The sequence below is a fragment of the Tenrec ecaudatus genome, chromosome X (assembly GCF_050624435.1).
Source record: "Tenrec ecaudatus isolate mTenEca1 chromosome X, mTenEca1.hap1, whole genome shotgun sequence".
Lineage (NCBI taxonomy): Eukaryota > Metazoa > Chordata > Mammalia > Afrosoricida > Tenrecidae > Tenrec > Tenrec ecaudatus.
The window spans coordinates 6,181,622-6,202,762 of NC_134548.1; the positions used below are offsets into that span (position 1 = coordinate 6,181,622).

Genomic DNA, 21,141 nt, shown 5'->3' on the forward strand with positions numbered 1-21,141 from the left:
TTCCTCACTAACATTTCCCAGGAAATGGCCAATGACTTTTGCATTAGAGTGCAGATTTTCAGGAACAGACACAAGCAGTTTAGGAAAAATCTAAAATGCCCTGATTCATTTCAGGTTTCCCTCCCCACCCCCCACGTGTCAGTTCTGACACCTGGAGGGTATTTCAAGGATCCTGCCGACCTGTGTTTATATAGCTGGAGAGATTTCCCCGCACCATTCATCTATGGTGGTGAGGTCATAGCGATCAGGTATCATTTATCATAAATAATTATTAATGGGGGTGTACTTATTGAGACACTGGATTCCAGCCCAGATTCACACTAGAAACTCTTGAATGTGTGCACCTGTCTTTTCCACTGTGTTTTTTTATCTTGGCCCCGTGTTCCTAAAAGCTAACCATGTCAGTGGAGCTCAGAGCCCCATCAGCAGACGGGTTGGTCCCCTGGTCCCTGGCAGGATGTTGGGATAGGAAATGTTGAGAGGAATGGATGAAAGGAATCATGAGGCTAACAATAGAGAGAAAACTAATAATAGTATTGGTACCATCCTTAGGAGAAGTAATTCATAGATTTTGATCAGCTCATCCTAAGACGATAAGTGAGGTTGACACGTTGCATTATTTGTATAGACTTGAATCAAAACATTTTCCTTTATTGGTTAATCACTCAGTATTTGATCCTTCTATCAGTACTAACCCTGTCTGTCACACACCTTCAGATTTTGCCATTTTAAATTTTGGTTTTGATTTAAAGTTAGCTTTTAAGCTATCAACTCACTAAGTTAACCATTGAAAGCCCTTAAGGACACTTCAGGTGTGTCAAAAGCAGAAGCCTTCCTGTGTGGGACAGTAGCCTAGTCATAGTATGGTGGTTAAGAGCAGCGATCAGCAATCTAGGACTTGAGGGGCCAATCTGACCCACCTGCTGTTGTCCTTCTTTTTCATTGGTGGAAACAAAACATTCGATGGGTCAATTCGAACACCTCAGTGAGACATTAATGACATTCATCATACGCAGCCATCACTGAGGTCTCCCAACTTTTCCAGCAGTTTTAACAGAAACTCGCTGCCTCTTAAGTCACCTGTTTTTATAAATAAAGTTTTACCGGGGCACAGCCACTCCTAGTCATGTGCACATTGCCTGTGGTCACTTTCTCAATATAAAGGCAGAACTGAATAACTGCAGCAGATACTGCATGACCCACAAATTCAGAAATATTGACTTGCTCATGTTTTAGGCAGGATTAAGAACTTGAACCCTGATTGTAGACATTCAGACTCTGCCACCTATAAGCTTGATGACCTTGGGCATGTGCCTCAGACATCTTATCTGTAAAAAGGGGTCGCACCAGCATGTCCCTTCTGTGTTTTGCGAGGATGAATAAATGCGTTCGTATTTGTCAAATGCTTATACTAGAACCTGACACCTACTTGTGGTAAACATCAGATTGCTAAATACGAATAAATGTGCTCTCTTTTTGATCAATAGCAAGCAGACATTGCATCTTTGTCTGCAGAAATGGGAGGCAGCCTGGTTCAGCCCATGGGCTGTAGTTTGCACTCCCATTTTAGGGCATGGCAGAGCAGTGTTAGCATAAGAGCTCTTCCAGGGACCAAGGCTCTAATCTTGGCTGCATTTTTTTCCATAAAAAATGAGTGGACTTAAAATGACTTGATTGCTTGGCAAAGAGTCATGTTTTCCTGACAACTCCAGGAGGGATTTACTTTGCTGCTGCACAACTGGCTTGGGACTCAACCATGTGACTTGCTTTGGTCAATGATCTTGGTTTAAGCCACTATGGGTAGCCCAGTGGTGCAAGTGGCACAAGGAACCCCACAGAACAGACCTAGACACGATCTACAACTCAAAGCAGAGCCCTACTGAGGTTTTAACTTTGATTAACTAACTTAGGGATGGGTGAGTGAACAATAACAAATACCGTAAATACAGGAGTATAAGCTGACCCGAATATCAGCCGAGGCACCTCATTTTACCACAAAAAAACTGTATTAAGAATGTGCTGGAAACCTCAGCTTATACATGAGTATATACGGCAATTGTTTGAAGCTGTATTGAGTTTTTGAGGTATTTGTTATGCAACATTATTGTACAAATAGTTGACTGGTATATCTTGGCATATTATTGTTCACAAAGAATCCTGTTATTGGTTGAGGCTCTTACAAAGTACAGAATAAACAGTACCTTTTCACAACTAAAGGACAATAGATACAAATTGCCTACCACGTGCTTCCACTTATGACCACTTCCCAGTAATGGCGGCCACTATCAATGAACACATTTCCAGCTACACCGTAGCTCCCCTGGCTGGTGAAGCGCTCAGGCGTGTGACTCTTTTTGGATGATGACTCATCACGTTCCACTGTCAAGTTATCATGGGACACCTTCAGTTTCCGGTGGGCAGACTTGGGGTCCAGTTTAAATGGTTGGCCTGGAAATGAGTTCACAAAGCAAGAGATGAGAAAGAGTTCATTGACATTTATAAAAATGTACTTTCACAGCCAGATTTTAAAAATGGGGACCAGTCTACTCTCCCTGAATCATGTCTTCTCTATCCGAAGGTGATACTTGAAGAGAGATTGCAAATTTATAAACAACTTTCAAAAATATTTTCTGGCTTTGTTTTCATGATAATCAAGATCTCTATGAAAGTAACAAGTCAGTAAAGCATTCTTCCTACCAGGCACTGGAAAAAGATTAATGACATGCTCTTGCCTTCCCGAGGTTCATTATGCCAGTCACGATCAATGAAACTATCTTGAGAAAAAACGTATGAAACCTAAATCAGAGGTCTTAGAGGCAGGCTTTGCAGAATCTCACCTCTATGGATTTATTCATTTTTTCCTACTTAATCTTTACCAGCAGAAATATTGAGAGTTGAAGTACATTTAATATTTAAAAGTAGGTATCTTAAACATGAACGTGTCTTGAACTGTTGGCAAGCTATTTCCACTCTCATTTATACAATGAAAGTTTACTCTTTTCTTCTTGTCTGACAAATTTTGGGACAAGACTTCAGATTGTTACCTGACCTACAGATTTTGAACTTGCCCCTCCACCCCATAATTCCTTAAGATCTCTCTCTCTCTCTCTCTCTCTCTCTCTCTCTCTCTCTCTCTCTCTCTCTCTCTCTCTCTCTCTCTCTCATACGTATTACTAGTTTATTTCTCTAGAGAACTCTAATGAAGACAGTACTAAGGATTGATGGGCTTTATTCGCCAATAGTGTATAGAGCTCTCGAGGGAACTACATCTTAAGGAGTCGACTGTGTTCAGGTTGTCACAGTGCTCTCAGCATCTTGCACAACATCTCAAATACACTAGGTACTGAACATATTTTGTGAAGGAATAAATTACACAGTCGAATGCAAACCAAAAAAAAGCTGTATAGGCTGTATGGTCACAAAGAAACTGATATTTTCTTATGCATTCAATTAGAATTCTTCTAAGCTTGTCTTTGTGACAGATCATTTTAAAGGGAAAGAAACACCAAAGGCAAGGTGGGATCTAGAGGGGAACCTGAAATGGGAAAAGGTACAAGTGGAAAAAACTGGTGAAAAGTGAATAACCTCGAGTTGGATTAGGAATGATGCGCTGATGCTAACAGCTTATCTGCGACAAATCTATCACAGTGATGTATCTACGTGATGTTAACATCCGGGGGAGTTAATATCAGGGTGAAGGGTGGATGCACTTGCGGCACCATCTCTGGTACTTATCCATGTGCTTAAAATTATTCCCCAAATAAAAAGCTTATTTTAAAAGAGAGGAAAAAACTTCCAAGGCCAGGTGGATAGCACATGATGAAGCCTCAGTCTTCCCTAATTTCTTAGAGTACTCTCCTTGCATCCATTCCTTTGCTGCCTCTGAGACCTAACTTGTGCTCTCTCAGGTGCTGGGGGGATCACGGATATGGGTTACATGGAGGCTACCCTTGAGAAGCAATGAATTGCTCCTGTTGACTGACTGGCAACTCCATTGCATGGCATGATAGTAACACGTTCCAATTTGCTTTCTTTTGAGACCTCTTGCCACAAAGAAACATCATGCAACCTAACCGACCATTTCGAGATGAACATTTGTTAAGAAGAAAGAAATGGGAAAAACAGAACAAACATGGACAGGGACATGAGGGGGGAACTGGCAATATCTCAAGACATACTCATGCTATGTGGGACTATTCTCTGTGGTGGGAACTGTCCTGTGCATTGTCGTCTCTGCTCACATGCCAGTAGTACCCCCTCCCCCACTGTGACCATATAAGCTGCCTCACTCACTGCTATCAAGTCGAGGCCAGCTCACAGCTATCCTGTCCCTATAGGACAGGGTAGAACTGTCCCTGTGGGTTTCTGAGACTGTAACTCTTTATGGGAATACAAAATCCCCTCTTTCTCTCATGGACTGACTGCTGGTTTTGAACTGTTGAACTTGCAGATCGCACCCCAACACAGAACCACTATGCCAACAGGACTCTTGACATTGACAAATGTCCTCTGACCCATAGGCCAGTGAGATCGCTGATGTAAAAGAGAGAATTTCTAAATTGCTATTCATCTGCTCTTCCAATATGTAAAATAATCAGATCTGCCATCAATACAGGCCCTGCATGGAGGTGCAGAGGGGGCAAATGGGGGCAGAGTCGGTTTTAGAACCCTACATTAGCTTCCTGCTTGCTTTGGCCAGGAAGCCCGGGACAGAGAAACTAGAGACGGGGAGAGAGGCAGCTGAAAGGAAAGCAGGTGAGAGAAATGAGCTCTTGGAGTTCATGTCACTTACTGTTTGTCTTCAGCTTCCCAGGCTCACTGCTGCGGCTGCCTGCCTGGTTGATGGCCTTGACAATGAAGATGTACTTGGTGCCGCTTTGCAGACCATGCACCGTGTAGTGGTTCTGCTTGATGTTGGGCACGATCATCCAGCTATCTGCTGAATTACACAGACCTGCAGAGCCAAGCAGACACAGTGTGGCTATTCAGTGCAAGCAGGGGGCACAATTCTCCGGCGAAGTCATTTCAGGTTACTTGAGCCATAAGAAATGCTAAGGGCAGTGCTTTGTCACCTGTTTAAGGCAGGAGGGAGTGAATAAGCTAGATGATCTGGGCTCGGTGCCCTGCCCATACTGGGAGGACAGCTGGGACCGATCATTATATGTTCCTATTCTGTGGCACAATGGTTGAACACTCAGCTGCTCACTGAAAGGTTGGTAGTTCAAGCCCGCATAGTGACTCAACTCTACCAGCGAAAGACCTGGCAATGTGTTTCCCAAAAGATGGCAGTCAAAGAAAGAAAGAAAAAAAAAAGATGGGAGTCTAGGAATCCTAAAATTTTGAGGGAAAAGCCACCAACAGGCATGATCCTTCCAAATCTCGATTGTGCGAAAAGGAGCAGTAAAGGTGGTTTGCACAGTCCCTTAAGAACAAACCAGGGAGTGCAGAGTGTGGACACAAAGCCCATCGGTAGGCAACTGGACACCCCTGTACTGAAGGCTCACAGGGAGGAAATGAGCCAGTCAGGGTGTAGGGTAGCAACAAACATACAACTTTCCTCTAGTTCTTAAATGCTTCCTCTCCCCACTATCATGATCCCAATTCTACCTTACAAATCTGGCTAGACCAGAGCATGTACGCTGGTACGGATAGGAACTGGAAACACACAGGGAATCCAGGACAGATGATCCCTTCAGGACCAGTGGTGAGAGTGGCAATACCTGGAGGGTGGAGGAAAGGTCGGGTAGAAAGGGGGAACCTATTACAAGGATCTACATATAACCTCCTCCCTGGGGGACAGAAAACAGAAAAGTGGGTGAAGGCAGACGTCGGACAGTGTAAGATATGACAAAATAAAAATAAATTCTAAATTATCAAGGGTTCATGAGGGAGGGGGAAGCGGTGAGGGAGAGGGAAAATGAGGAGCTGATATTAAGGGCTCAAGTAGAAAGCTAATGTTTTGAGAATGATGCTGGCAACAAATGTACAAATGTGCTTGACACAATGGATAGATATATGGATTGTGATAAGAATGGTATGAGCCCCCAATAAAATGATTTTTAAAAAGAACTAACTAGGAGCACTTTGGGGCCAGAGACAGTAAAGGACAGCAGAAAAGGTCTACTGATTGCTCCCAGGCCCACTCCATCACCAGGCTCAGCTTTATACACTGAACAGTAGATTTTGGGTGTCACCAAACACAAGATCAGAAGATACCCAAATAACCTATGTGAAGCTGATTTGACTAACACTGATTAAGAGATTGCTTATTTGCTTCCAATTCTTTACCCAGCCCTGCATTCAGGTCTATGTGGCTTTTTGCCTTTGCTTCCACTAAAGGAAGGGAATGAACTTGCTTGTTCAATGACTTTGGGCTTGTGCATATGGTAGAATTTGGTCAATGTTATTGTTGGTCAGTGCCGTTGAGTTGACTCTGGCTCACAGCAACCCAATGTACAACACAGCAAAACTATCTGGTTCTGTACTCCTCTCAGAATGGCAGTCATCGCGTCAGTCCATCCCATACAGGGTCCTTCTTTGGTGGGGATGACCAAGCAGGATGTCCCTTCACAGGGTCTGGTCTCTCCTGATAACACCCAACGTACATGAGAGCAAGGCTCCCCATCCTGGGTTCTAAGGGGCATATTGGCTCTACTTCTTCTAAAGACAAATAGATTTGTTTGTTCTCCTGGCAGTCCGGTGTGTGTGTGTGTGTGTGTGTGTGTGTGTGTGTGTACTTTCTATGTGAATTCGGTGAAAAATGGCAGTGTAGATTATTTTCCATTAAACAATTCATATGCAATCCAGTTCATAGCATTGATGACCATCCTCCTGATGTAGCATCACTTATCTCACTGTGTGTCTCTCATTTCCATTCCTCCTCCTGTACTAACGCTCTGAACCTTTGTCCTTGGGGGAAATTCTGCTCTTTTGATGTCAAATGAGTGATTATTTTAAGGTATGTGAGTTCTTCCCTAGTGTTATTGCCCCCCTCATACGCCTGTCTATTTTGCCACAGAGCTAAGCGCCATTTCAGGTTTGAAGGGTGACTAAGGCCAGTAGTCTCCTGGGTGTCACCAGTCTAGTAAGCCTTGTCTTTTACCAATTTGGAATCCCCCCGCCCCCCCCAAATTATATTACGTAAGTCCTTCTAATGTTCCCTTCAATCTATCTAAGAACTTCTAATGTAATTGCTTTTAGAAAGGTAGCCAGACACTGTCTAGTTCGTTTGGTCTCAGGGTGATGAGGACTCAGGTACTCATGGTCCATTAGCCTATTGGACAACTGTGTCCAGGTGTGTTCCATTGTCTTCACTCTTGTTTCCTCCAGATGAAGAGAGGGCAATAGTGGCACCTTAGATGTCTGTTCACGGTCTTTTAAGACCCCAGAGGCTATTCACTTAGGTAGGATGTAAAATATCTGTGTGGACTATATGATGCCAACTGATCTTGGTGTCTCCCAAGTTCATGATATATTTAATATTCTTCATTGATACCATCATTCAAAGGCATCAATTCTCGGTTGACCTTCCATATTCATTGTCCAGCTTTTACATGCCACCTAGTAGCAGGTGTTACTTGGTCTTGAAGGCTTCTGCTTGCCTCTTTATGCCTCTGCACTGAAACAGGGAAAACATTCCCAGGAGAGCCTGCTCATCCCAGTAGGAGGACAAGAAGCTCGGGATTTCCAGCCTTGGAGGGATACTTGGAAACTCAGAAAACGATCACTGGAGTTGATTGGAATCCAGAATTAGTGTGGTGCTAGTTAACTGATTCAAAGGAGGTGCGGTAGTTCTGTGGTAGAATTCTTCCCTAACATGTAGGAGACCTGGGCTCAAGTCAGTGTACCTCAGGTTGCTACATTGCTAAAGTGGTTCCAACACAGCTTCCAGATGAAGACAGGATTATCACGAAAAGCCTGATGCTCTACTGTCCCAAACCAGCCATGGAAAACCCTATAAATCAGAATAGTACAATCTCCAACCCCCTGTGGGCATGGCAGACGGGGCAGCATTTCCTTCCATGTGCATGAGGTACAGTATGACGCAAGGGCTGATTCAATGGCAGCTCACAACAGTTGGCTGATTCAGAAGACAAATGCCTATGGGAGCCTGGGGTGGGTGGGTGTGAGGGGACAGTACCAGGGCTGCTCATGGCCAGGGCGGAACTTGGGAAAGCAACAGTAGAGGTTTCTGATCAGCTGCATCCCCGTGAGGGCTACTTGCAGAGTCAAAAAGGGGCTGCTGCTCGCTTTTTGCTCTGTAGGAAGGGGGCTGGGGAGCTGGCTGAAGATTGATGAGGCTGGGAGGACATGGAGATAAAGGAAACACCAGCATGGTTCTGTAGGTGGCTGAGGTCAAAATCATTGCTTTGGTACCAAGCCCACCTTGTCCCTCTCCAGTCACCAAGCTCTTCTCCCGATAGGATCCATTTCCAGCCCCTGATGTCTGAGCTGTCAGGATATTTCCTTACAGGCTGGGGAGAAAGCTGGACCCCTCCATTCTTAAGTGGTTCCTAACTCTCCCCACTGGCCTCTCAGCTCCTGCCTCCCTTTGCCATCAGAGGGTGAGCAAGCTCTGTGTATCTGGAGGCACTTTCCATCTTAGGTGACTCTTCAGAAGCATCCCTTTCTGTTTGTTTTCCATCTGGACCAGAATCAGACCCAAACTTTTCAGTAGAAAGAAAAGCACAAGTCCTTGATGGCACTTCCCAACCCTACTAAGTAAGGCCTGTGTGGTAGAGACATAATCTGTTGTCAGTTTGAGACTTACAAGTAAAGGCGTGGAGTCTAGCCTGCCAATCAGGTCACAGCTTGATGACCTCATTTGGGAGGCTCTAAGGAGATAAATAGCTCATTGGAGGCGGGGAACAAGCTTACTCCCTCGGAGACATTGCGGCTAACAAGACACATGGCGCTACACTAGAGCCCTGGAGCTGAAGGAGCCATGTGGAGACTCCTGCCAGTACTGAGATGTTAAAAATGCCACTGCATCCACAAGACTTTCCACCCACTGGCCTGTGATTGTCCTACATTTGGAATCATTGCATGTGTTTCATGAGTCTGAAGAGGAATTTATAGATTGGTATTGGACATATGGGATAATACTGGACTTATGGACTTGATGTGGACTGAGCTAGGCTGTTTTCTCAATATTAAATTGCTCTTGTATATAAAGTTCTTTCTTAGACACATATGAGTGTCTATGAATTTGTTTCTCTAGTCCACCCAGACTAACACAGCCTGTCTTCGACTCCTAAGACACACGCTCCTCCCATGTTTGAATGAAAATTATTTAAATCTTTCCCGGCATACTCACAGTTAAGAACTTACCAGTGTTTTGTCGTTGTGGAATAAAACCTCATAGGATTGGTATCTTGGGTACATTTTAATTTTAGGCTCATCTCAGTGATTTTTTTCCCCCTTTGCTTTAAAATCAAATTAATCCTCAGGAGCCCTAGTGGCAAAGTGGGTTAAGCATTCGCCTGCTAGCTGCAAGGACAGCAGTTCAAGACCACCAGCTGCTCCAAGGCAGAAAGATGAGGCTTTCTACTCCTGTAAAAACGGAGAGTCTGGGAAACCCTAGAGAACAGTTCTACTCTCGCCTATTGTATCACTATGAGTCGGAATTCACTTGATGGCAATGCATTTTTGTTTTGTTTTTTTGAACTTGATCTTGTCCATTTCTAGCACCTCTTCTCATTTCCACTTGTAAATATTTTCAACAGGACTGTCAAACTTGATATGAGTTTGCTTGTGCGAATGGGTGGATGTTTACATTTGAGAGAGTGGATGCACAAATCCACCTCCGTCTAGTTTTCTAGAGCTTTTAGGCTCACTGGTGTGTTAGTTGCTGGGTTGAGTTGGCTCAGGCTCATGGAGATGTTATAGCTAACAGAATCGTGCAAACCTCCTACAAAAGAACTCTTTGTAGTATTAAAAAGTAAAATTGACATTTTGACAACTAAGGTACATTTGACCCAAGCCATCATTGTCTTTTCAGTTGCCTCATATGCATTCAAAAATTGACAAAAAATAAGAAGGCTGAGGAAGAATCGAAACATTGGAGCTGCAGTGTTTAACTGATTAAAATGAATGGATGGATCTGTCTGCTCCATCTCCCACAACCCCCTCCAATTATCAGCTTAGTTCTATATTGCAGTGGCCCCACAGAACCCACAGATGATGTTTGCATTTATGGAGTTTATCGGAGAAGTTCACAGGCTGCGTCCATAGACATTGTCTATGGGTCCAAGTAGAATGAAATCATTGACAACTTTAAATTCTTCCTCATTCATCATGAAATTTTTAATGTGAAAAACTATTTAGCATCATGGGAATTTATTTACATGTAATACAAAGATTCCCTACAATCTGAAGGGGTTTTAGACAGTTCTTGGAAAAAGGAAACTAAGAGATAATGAAACTTTTCCACAAAGTTTATCCCTTTTGATTAGTCTCCCTACATTTCCCTTGGACATCGTTGACATAAACACAGGGCTTGTGGATAATTCCGTGGCCAAATAAAAGATTTTGATCCAACTACACAAGGACCATTGTGAATTCTGACTCTGGGTCCTAGGAAGCCTAGAACTCTCTTAAGAAAGGCATTTAATAAGAGTAGCATTATGCCAGTAATAAAACATAAAGAAACGCCATTCTTCTATTGCCTAGGATAATGCACTCATATTCCTAGAGTTCTGACAACGGCAGGCAGGCAGGAAAACAATCACCGCCTTCAGCAGACTCAAATGAGAATCCTCTCAATTTCACTGGTTTGACACTGTTCCTGTTTAATTGCATATGTTACAATAAAATCACTATTGTGGTCAAAGAAAGCAAATGTAAAAATGTTGCAATAAACTTGACATCCCTGAACAGCCTGAAAGATGGGGTTTCATGTGGTGGTGGGAAGGCGTTCAGCAACATCTAAAAGCAGATGGCTGAAATTGCTGTGAACTGCAGCTTGGCCTACAAGCAAAAGTCTTAACCCAACCAAGATCGAATTCCTCAGAAACCGTTTCCAAACAACAAAAAGGGAGGGAGGAGGGGGACTTGGCTATCCTTATTATTTTGAAGAGGTCACTGATTTCCCTTGAAATAGCAAGAATGTTATAGAGCAGTAAAATTTGAGTGGCTAGCTTGACACCAGCCCAATCTGCCTTCGTGAACAGTTCTTACTGCTTATGCCTGCCTTTATAGGATGTTTAACACCAGGATAATAGTTGAGAAGTTGGTGACAAATGCCAGGAAAGCAACATTGCGGATTTTCTTTGGGTGGCTGGAGTAAACGGGGTGCCTTGGCAAGCACCACGATTGCATTGCTTAGTCTGGTTCTGTCGCTGGTACCACTTAACTGCTTGCATACGGCCTGGAGGGCTGGTTTCAAGGCGTCCTCTCTGCCTTGACACCCCACTGAGTCAGGACTACTGGCTAGGTTTGATTCATCTCTTTATGAAACACCCACACAGCCATCCCAAGTGCTTCTCTCCAAACTCATTTTCAGTCAGGCGAAGGGGCTGTTCTGAGAGTCACCTTGTCCAATCTGGCTTTCAAGTCTTCAAATGAGGGAACTGGAAGATACTCCGTTCATTGAAACGCAATTACGTTATTTGATTTTCTACCTTTTGTGCTGGGGGATGTTGATGTCCCAAGGTCCTTTTATTATTATTGCTATTAGGTGCCATCAGCTTGATCCTTTGTGGTTCTAAGAACTTTCATGAGCTTTTTCTAAATGACTAAAATAAATGAAAGATCGAGAGGAATTTTGCCATGAAAACTTGAAGAATATATAAAAAAATAAATGAAAGTAAAGTAGACATCAATGGGCAAAGACTCCAATTGATGATTTGTAAAGAGGCATTTAAAGTTGTTTTAGATCGTGGATCACATATTTTCTAATAAGCAATGCAGTAATATGACTTATTAATAAAAATCATTGTGCTTTGGAATGTGTGCATCCAATCAGGCCTTTTTGTAAGATTAAAAATTCCACAGACAGGATCTAATTAGTGAATAAAGCCCATTGAAGGTCATGCATACCAAGCAGCTCTAAAGAAACTATGACTAAGTGCCCTAGTGTTAGAAGTTGAAACGTGTCCCCATCAAGAGCTTTCTGGAAGCCTCCTATATGAAAATATGACCCTGTTGGGAGTGAGGGGGTGTGTTTCATTGTGCTAATAAGGACTTATCAGATTAGGGTGGGCCCTAAACCTAATCCCTTCTACGTAGAGAGTTGCATGTATAAATGGAGAATAGACACAAAGACCTGACAGGGTGAGGGGAAGGGGCGATGCCACATGAGGACATATCATGTGTCAGGTCTTAGGGGAGAAGTCCACAGACAGAACTGACACAGTTACATCCCTGTCTGGAGAGTTTGACAATACATACTAGTCTTTCTAGCTGTTACAGGGGCACTAAGCAACGAAGACGCTGAGAGACGGCAATAGATTTACTGAAGGCAGAAGGAGCATAGTTTTGAAACTTTGCCTCTTCTAGCTTGAAGAGCTTTGTAACTTGCACTTGCTGTTCAATGTAACAACTGTAAATCATAGGCTAGATAGAGTCGCAGCACTAAAGTAAGACTGTCCACATGAAGACAGGTGAAACACTCTCATGAGGGATCTCCCGTCAGAATGCATGATGATCCTGTGTCATGATGGGGGGGGGGTAAATTGGACTTGACAAAGGAAGCATGGTCCATCTTTTGTAGGAATAGTAACACTGATTACTTATGTGCTACATTTACGGTGCTAAGCCTTTACTTTCATTCTCTCAACTGTCAAAGTTGGTAAAATAATTTGCTCAAGATCACAGAGCTAGTGGGCTCCAAAATTCAGATTCAAATCCAATTTAATCTCAAATACATGTTATGTGTATTGGGGGATGTGGGGGCGGGGAGAGAGCAATTGAAGTACTCAGCTTTTTCCCTCAATTTGCTCTTTCATTGTTGTAATTTAATCCCTAAGTATGAGGCCTTCCCTAAATATTGGTTTAATGGGCATTAAAAAGAAATGACTACATCCCAATCCTAATCATCTAATAAGACACCCCTATCCCCAAAGCCTTCCCTGTCACCATTGATCAGTCCGACAGTTTCACTGTTTTCCATCATTGTGGAAAACCAGATCTTTGGGTACCTGTGTGATGATAAATGAGGTAGGTCTATCAGTGCCCTAAACTACTTGCACTGAATTTCTTTGGGCACCTCTATAGAATCACCCCAACATACAGCGATGAGTTCCCAGCGCTCAGTTGTTTTGCTTTTGCTGAATTCCTCTAGGTGTGGCCGTTTTGGTATATAGTCCATGTCTTGTTTTGTTATTGTACTCCATGCCAACAGCATGAAAATGACATTAGTCACCGTTTAGCTAACTGGTAAATGCTAAGTATGAAGCAATAACTATCTCCCATCATTTGGGGGATGGAGTGAGCGAATATGCTGAGCTAGTCCACAGGAAGCGGAGAGAGTGGCGCAGCAGAGTCAAGTGCCCCCCGCCCCAGGGCACCTGCCATCAATGTGAGTGTGAGAAAGCCTAACTACAAGCAGTAGGACTCCTAGCTGACCCTACAGCAAGCTCCAGCTAAACCCATAATAAACGTACGGGTATATGCTACTTAGGCTCTATAGCTGTTGGCTACGTAGCAAAAGCCAATCAGTCTAGATTCTTGATGAAGGAGTTCTGGACTCTCCTAATGCTCATGATACTATGATGCATGAAATACCAGAAGATATATAATCATCTGTGATGGATCCACCCTAGCTAGGTCCGAATGATTCCTTCCCGGGTACCTATGATTTTGTGTGAACAACTCATTCCCTGTGAGCAGAGACAGGACCTGTGACCTTCAGCTAACCAGGTGAAAAGGACAAAGGGCACAGGTGATGGGGTATTGCTCCTATGATTATGCTACAGTATAAATTAAAGCTGAGGGGTGTTGCAGATATAATTAATGGCCCTAACCAGTTGCCTTTGAGTTATCAAGAGTAGACTATCTTGGGTGAGTCTGACCTAATCAAATGAACAGCAGGTTTAGAGAGAGGCTGTAGATACTCTCTGTTGATGGTTTTGGAAAGGAAAGCTGTTATCAATTTCATAACCACAACAAAGGGAATTCTGCCAATGACCTGAAGGAACTTGGAAGTGGATTCTTCCCTAGTTGAGCCTCCAGATGAGAATGTGGCTCAGCCAACACCTTGATTTCAGCCCCTGAGACCCTGAGCCAGAGAACTGAGCTAAGCCGTGTCCAGACTCCTGCCCCATGGAAACTGTGAGATAATAAATGAGTATTGTTTTAAGCCTCTAACTTTTGACAAATTTGTTACAGAGCAATAGAACATGACTATGTCATCTTTTCTGGAACAAGCAAAAATGATCTCAGAAAAATGTAACATTCCTTGCTTGAGCCAAGAACCACCCTTTAGATACAAAATGACTCCAAATGTTTTCTTTGTGTAGTTACAGTCTTTGTCATCAACAGATGTTTTTTTTTTTAGTCCTCGGTGTGTTTGCGGAGAACCAACTGTTAGTGGTTTTTGAATGGGACACAATGCTGAGTGAACCCAGGTCTCTCTTTGCAAGGCTCCCTGCCTCCGTCCACGGTCTCCCTGTTCTCATACCTTCACGTGCCTCTTTCCCTGGAGTTGCCTTCGGATTTCAGACCTTGTGGATTTCATCTTCTGCAAATGGTCGCACGCAAACCAGACTCACTTGCATGGACTCACAGAGACCCTGTAAGGACAGGGTGGAACTGCCCTAGTGAGTTCCTGAGCCTGCCACTCTTCACGGGAGTAGAAAGCCCTGTCTTTCTCCCTCAGACCAGCTACTGGTTTCCAACTGCTAGCCTTGACGTTAGCAGCCCTGTTTGTAACCGCTACGCCACCAGGGCTCCGGCAAGGGTCATGCTTGATCTAATTTATGATTTAGTTCACATTTGCTACTACTATTTAATCCACAACATTGAGAGAGTAATTCCTTAAGGCAAAAAGAACTTAATCTTGTTTTCTTGGTTTTGCAGTGTTTTCCAGCCCGTGCTAGATAGCCTAGTGACTTGTGGGTTAGTGCGCTGAATGGTGGTCTCGCTGTTTAGAATGCAATTGAGGAGATGCTGTTTTGTTTATGTCTATTTAAGTTAGGGTTCCTGTTGCTGTTCTGGGCCAGAACAGTCTTTGTGGGGTAGAGTGGGGGAGGTCTTGTAACACAGATTGGCAGCTTTCATGGCCCCTCCTCAGTAGATGCTAGTAGCATATCAGACCCAGTTGTAACAACAAAAATGTCTTCTGACATTTCCAAGTGTCCTCTGGGGAGCAAGATTGCCTCTGGTTGAAGAGCACTGCTTGAATGAAGGGATGACTATCTACTATCAATGAATAATTACAGAGTGATTTCTTATTTTGGTTTTATAGTGAAGTATAAACAAAGTTTGAAAATCTCACTGGATTTTAATTCCATGTTAAATTTCCTGGGATGTGTATCAAAGAGCAGTGAAACATAAGCTCATACAGCTGGAAAATCATATTTAAAATCATATTTAACCTCTCTGAAGGGCAATTTGGCAATGTCAACTAAAATTTAAAACATAAATAATCTTCGACCTAGCAATTCCACCTCTAGGGATTATGTGACAGGTATAATTCCCCAAGTGAGAAAGGAGAGATGTCCAAGGGTATTCACTATGGCATTATTTATTATAGCAAAATATCCATTTAAAATGGGTTTCATCAATCAGGGTATATTTTCATAATAGGATACTAAGCTGTGTCAAAAAAGAATGAAGCAGTTCTTCATATCTTCTGAAATGGAATGCAAAATACAAAGTGAAGAACTGTGTACGAGATGTTGCCCTTGGTGCCCTTAACAACCGTTAATGTGTGTCTTATCTACAAGTAGACTGTCTTAGGTAGATGATAGATATTGAGAAAGGTCCAATTTTCACTTTATATATATTTGTGTTTGTGTGATACCTTTAAAAAAAAGGAGGGGGGTTCATCATGACATGCATATCATCATTAGGTTACATTCTACATAGTTCTACCCTAACTTAACACGCAACCCAAGTACAGCAAGGCAGACAGAGGTCAGGATGGGAAGTGACACCAGAAGAATTCAAAATCCTAAAAGGAGAGCAAAAATCCATGTTTACCTATGGCCATAATAGTAGGAATAAGGACCAACGCCTTTCTGGAATAGTCTTCTCTTGAATTTTCTCAGTTAGTGCTATTTGCAGGTCCTGGCAATTTTCTGTTCAAGCAAATTTCTCTGATCCTTCCAGCAGAAAAATGGCCAGAAGAAAGAACAAATCTGACTGGGAAGAAGTACGGCCAGAAAGCTCCTTTGGAGGCAGAGATTGGGAAACTTGGTTTCACATACTTTGACATGTTCTCAGGAGAGACCGAGCAGTCCTTGGGAAAGGACATCATGCTTAGTGGAAGAGAGGAAGGCCTTGAACAGGATGGATTGACACAGTGGTTGCAACAATGGGCTCACATAAAAATACGATTGGGTGACAGGAGGGTGTGACACAGGACCAGGCAGTATCTCATTCTGTTGTGCATAGCTTCACTAACTCGATGGCACCTACCAACAACCCCCACCCTGCTTCTAGCCAGATTTTCCTTCCTCACTGGCATGTGTAATTAGATGATGACATCGCCCAATATGCCTTGCTCTTCTATCTGTAGAGTGTGCTTATAAGGATGGTGCTTCTGTAACTGGCTGATAAACGCCTGCTCACCTTGTAAGATTCAGTTCAACCCAGAATCTAACATCCTTTGTTCCACTCATCATTCCTGCCCTCACTGTCTTTCCTACCTACTCAGCCAGCTCAGAAATGGGTTTTATTCCACTTCAGTCCCAAGTGACACATTCTTGGAAAAAGCCACATTAAGCCTAACAGCTTCCACAGCAGACCCATTAGGTGCTGGAAAGCGAGATGGTGGGACACTTGGGAAAGGAGATAGAAAAAAGGTGGAGGGGGGGCATCGGTCGGCATGGGCATTTACAATGGAGTCACTTAGCAGCTGGAAAATTTCTGTCTTATGAATTAATCCCAAATCAAATTTCTATTTTAAGCATCATGTGGTTCAGAATTACTTGTATTCGGTGGGGTAAACAATTAGTGTACTTGGCTACCACTGGACTGGGTTCGAGATTTGTGTTTGTTCACCCAGAGGTGCCTTAGAAGCAAGGCCTGGTGATAGATCTACTTCTGAAAAGATCAGCTATTGACAATCCAATGGAGCACTGTTCTCTGACATGCATGGGGTGGTCACCAGGAATTGGAAATGACTCAACACCCACCGGTACTGGTAGGGAAGTATAGTGCTGTAAAGAGAAAAGGCTTATATCATCAAAGCATATTCAGTTGATAAGGATTGATTCAAACTTTCTCTTGGTTACCAGTGACTGCTGTTTTCTACTCTGACATAGCCTATGTTTCTTTGCTCAAGAAGTTTCAGCCTGCTCCCTGAAAGGCTATTTCTTCTGCTCCTTTGCACTTTGTCTAGCTCAACTGAAATTATTCCATGACAGTGAGAGGAATGCTTCCCCTGTGATCATCTCTCTGGTGGGATACTACTACGATTTGCACTCATATAATTGCCCCGGATGTAAATGTAAAACTGGCCTTACACAAGCCCTCTATGCTTCAGGCAAGGCCTGGAATTTTTCCCAGATAGGGGCCGAGCCAGAGCCCCGTGTGTGTGGCCACTAACAAAAGGTCAGTGGTATGAGCCCACCAAGCTGCTCCAGAACAGAAAGATATGGCTGTCTGCCCGGTAAAGCCTGGGAAGCCTATGGAGCGGTTCTACGCACAGACTTGCTATGAGGGTTTTGGTTTGAGAGGGACCAATTAACACCTCCACACACTGTCCCTGCCGTCCCACAGAATAGGACTAGGTATTTGGCATGCTCTGACTCTTACTTTTATTAAATATTTCACTGTCGCAGAAAGGAGCATAACACTAGATGTATGGTATACGGAGAAAAGCATGTCATTCACACTCAGAAATGGCCATTAACCCTAATCCAAGAGACTCCATGTCTTTCTTCCCAATGACGTCAATTACCTCTCATCCAGGAGGTAAGAACTTCCTTAGTTTTTAAAACCATTTTAATCCCCATGTGTGCATCCATCAAAAAAAGTTACTTCTTATTACTAAATTGGTAAACCTTTTAGAAATGGATTCCTGCTGCAGATGGACTTTTGTTTCTTGTTTCTTTTCCTTAACAATATGTTTGTGAGCTGCATCCATGTGGTGGACCAGAGGTCATTGCTTTTCATGGCCAGCTCTTTTTACTAGTATAGCCCGAGTGTAGGACAATTCTGACAATAAACCTTGCATCCTCTTTCCTTCCTTGTCTTCCCTGGATGATTACATTCAGGAAAGGCATTCTTTCGGAAAGCTGCCACCAAACAAAGACACAGCCGTGTGTAATACTCACTGACGACGTTGGCTTGTCCAGTAAAGATGGTGTACTGCAGCTCATAGGAGACCACACTGAACTCATCATCTGAGGTCCAGTGGACAGTGATGGTGTCATAGGAAGCCGTACATAGCTCTTCTCGAATGGTGGGAGGGTTGGGAGCTGTGGGTTCAAGAAGGTTCATTAGCTCATGATCTTGAATAGTCAAAGCAGGCTTTTCTAAGCAAGTAGTCAGGACGACTGTCCAAGAGGTGGTGACTCAAACCCAAGCAACATTCAGTCTCCTGATGATCACTTTGACGTAGATAGAGTCAGTCAATATGAACTTAGCTTTGTTTGCCACGCAAAGGTTGAGGAGGTTCTTTGTGCACGAGGGTATGACACGTGAACTAATAAACATATCATGGTTTCATTTACTTTGGGGGGTTGGAAAACGTTTGCAATCCCTGGTCAGATGGCAAATATTTCAGACATGGTCTTTGTTGCAACCACTCAACCCTGCTATTTTAGTGTGAAAGCAACAGTTCGCAATAAATACATGTGCATGGCTAGGCCTTCATAAATTTTTAATTACAAAATAGGCAGAGGTTTGGGTTTGAGCTGGGAGTCAAAGTTTACCTGTTGGTGATGTACATGATACCAGATATTTTAATATTCAGGGACCTATTTGGGAAAATACTGATGTTTTACTATCACATAGCAAATGAATCAAAAAATATTTGGTTTTTCTCTTTCATTAGATGTTTTGACGTCTTCTTAGAAAAACATGTTTGCACAGCTCTGGTTTCTTCTCAGTTGTCAACATAAAGTGATATTTCCAATGTAAAAGAATATAATTAATAACCAATCATATGTAAGAAGTCAATTTTCCTCCCCAAGGAAAACATGATTCTAACATTTGGTTAACTTTATCCCCACCAAAGAAGGCTGTTTTATTTCTTTAACACATTCTACAACAGAGAAAAGTTTAAATCCTACCAAAATAATTATTTTTTGAAATGACTTCTACTGGATTGATTTCAGTGACCAGTTTTATGAGAAAGAGTTTATGGGAAAGAAAAAAAACAGGCAAGGAGTGCTTTCTATAGGCAATAATATTTTAGAACAGGGATTGGCAAACTGTGGCCTGTGGGCAAATTCTGGCCTACAACTTGTTTTTGTAAATAAAGTTTTATTAGAACACAGTCATGCCCGTTTGTCTACGGCTGGATTTTTTTTTTTTTGGCAATCGCAGAGTTGAGCACTTTAAACTGAAGGGCTTACAAAACCTAAAATATTCCCATCTGGCTTTTTACAGAAAATGCTTGCCATGCTTCTATAAGTGCCTAACTACAAAAGGAGAAACATGCCTGTATTTTGAAGGCTAGCCCTAAGTTTTGCTTACACAATTATAGAGGTCTTCGCTGTTCAAAACTTTGATCAAGATTGATCAGTTCAAAACAAATCCAAAGAGAGAGCCAAGTTTATGAAAATGCTCATTGTAAAACTCTGATATTTTAAATATCCTTCACTTTGTTACCTAAAGATATACCAGGACAAATATCATAAGAAGCAAATAGCTATCAGTCTGAGGTATTCAACCACATAGGCCAGTATTGTCTGTTAGTGACTCAATTCCATAGACATTACTGATTCCACAAACTGTGTTGGGGCACTGCGCTCGCTAACTCATGCATGAAACTAGAGGCCTCTTCCTCCCTATTCATACTCAGGGAATCATTGGGTGGTGTTCAGTTGCTAAAGAAAAGGTTCAAAGTTCAAATCTACCATGAAATATCTCAAAAGAAAGGCCTGATCATTTACTTCCAAAAAGACTAGCCCCTGAAGACACTAAGGCGGTCTACCATGACACATGTGAGGTTATCATGAATTGGAATCAACTCCATAGCAAACTAGTGTGTTTTTAACACACCCAATACATCTGTCTCCTGCATTATCTCTGTGCGAGATTGAGCATGCTGTGGTGCCACTTGGATGTGCATGAACTAGCTCTGCCACCAGGAAGCACTTTCCCTAGGGGAGGCCCAGCTGTATCACACATGACTGTCTGTGTGATCCCTGTGAGTGTGGACTCCAATCTTGTACAACTCAGTGAAGAAATCCATGTTCTCCCATCCTTTCTACTGGGCACCGAAGGAAGAACTTCGGCTTTCTGCATTGCAATAGTGGATTAGATATGAATAAAACCTTATCTTCAAAATAAGCAAGTAGATATGAGACACAAGGCAGTCACTGTAATCAGGGAGAAAATGTCACCTCTCTTGGTTATTAACTTGACATCCCACTTAGAGGCAGGAGGGGGTGGGGATTTTATTTTCCCAGCCAGGCATTTAGCGTAATCACCGTGTTGTGATTATAAACCCATTGGGTTTTGTCCTGAAAAGTCAATATACAATTTACTGTGGATGGCAGCAGCAGCCTGCTGCCAATTTCAATATCCACTGACTGCGACCCAGAGCTGTTATTTTCTTGCCTCCATCTCCAACCGAACATGGGGAACTGTGGGCTAATGCTCTACAAACACTTGATTTCCTGCTTACAAATGTCTGACAAACTATTTGAACTTGGGAATATCAGTCAAGCATCGTGTGTTATGGCCACAGTCCATGTTATGTCTAGAAATGCACCAAATTTCTCTTTGGGGTTGACAGCTAAGAAGGCAGAATAATAGGTAACCTGGATGGGTTTTACTTAGTGATAAACAATCATCAGGATG

General features: G+C 42.8%; 1 protein-coding gene across 3 annotated transcripts in view; it reads right to left on the minus strand.

Moving 5' to 3' along the window:
• MID1 (midline 1) overlaps positions 1-21,141 on the minus strand; it is a 388,602-nt gene that overhangs the window by 5,559 nt on the left and 361,902 nt on the right. For all 3 annotated transcript variants that reach the window (XM_075539462.1, XM_075539463.1, XM_075539464.1), the window contains 3 exons: positions 18,444-18,587; positions 4,793-4,954; positions 2,241-2,448 (listed from right to left, as the gene is read on the minus strand). In XM_075539462.1, the coding sequence (XP_075395577.1) occupies positions 2,241-2,448; positions 4,793-4,954; positions 18,444-18,587 (514 nt within the window). The remainder of the gene's footprint in view (positions 1-2,240; positions 2,449-4,792; positions 4,955-18,443; positions 18,588-21,141) is intronic.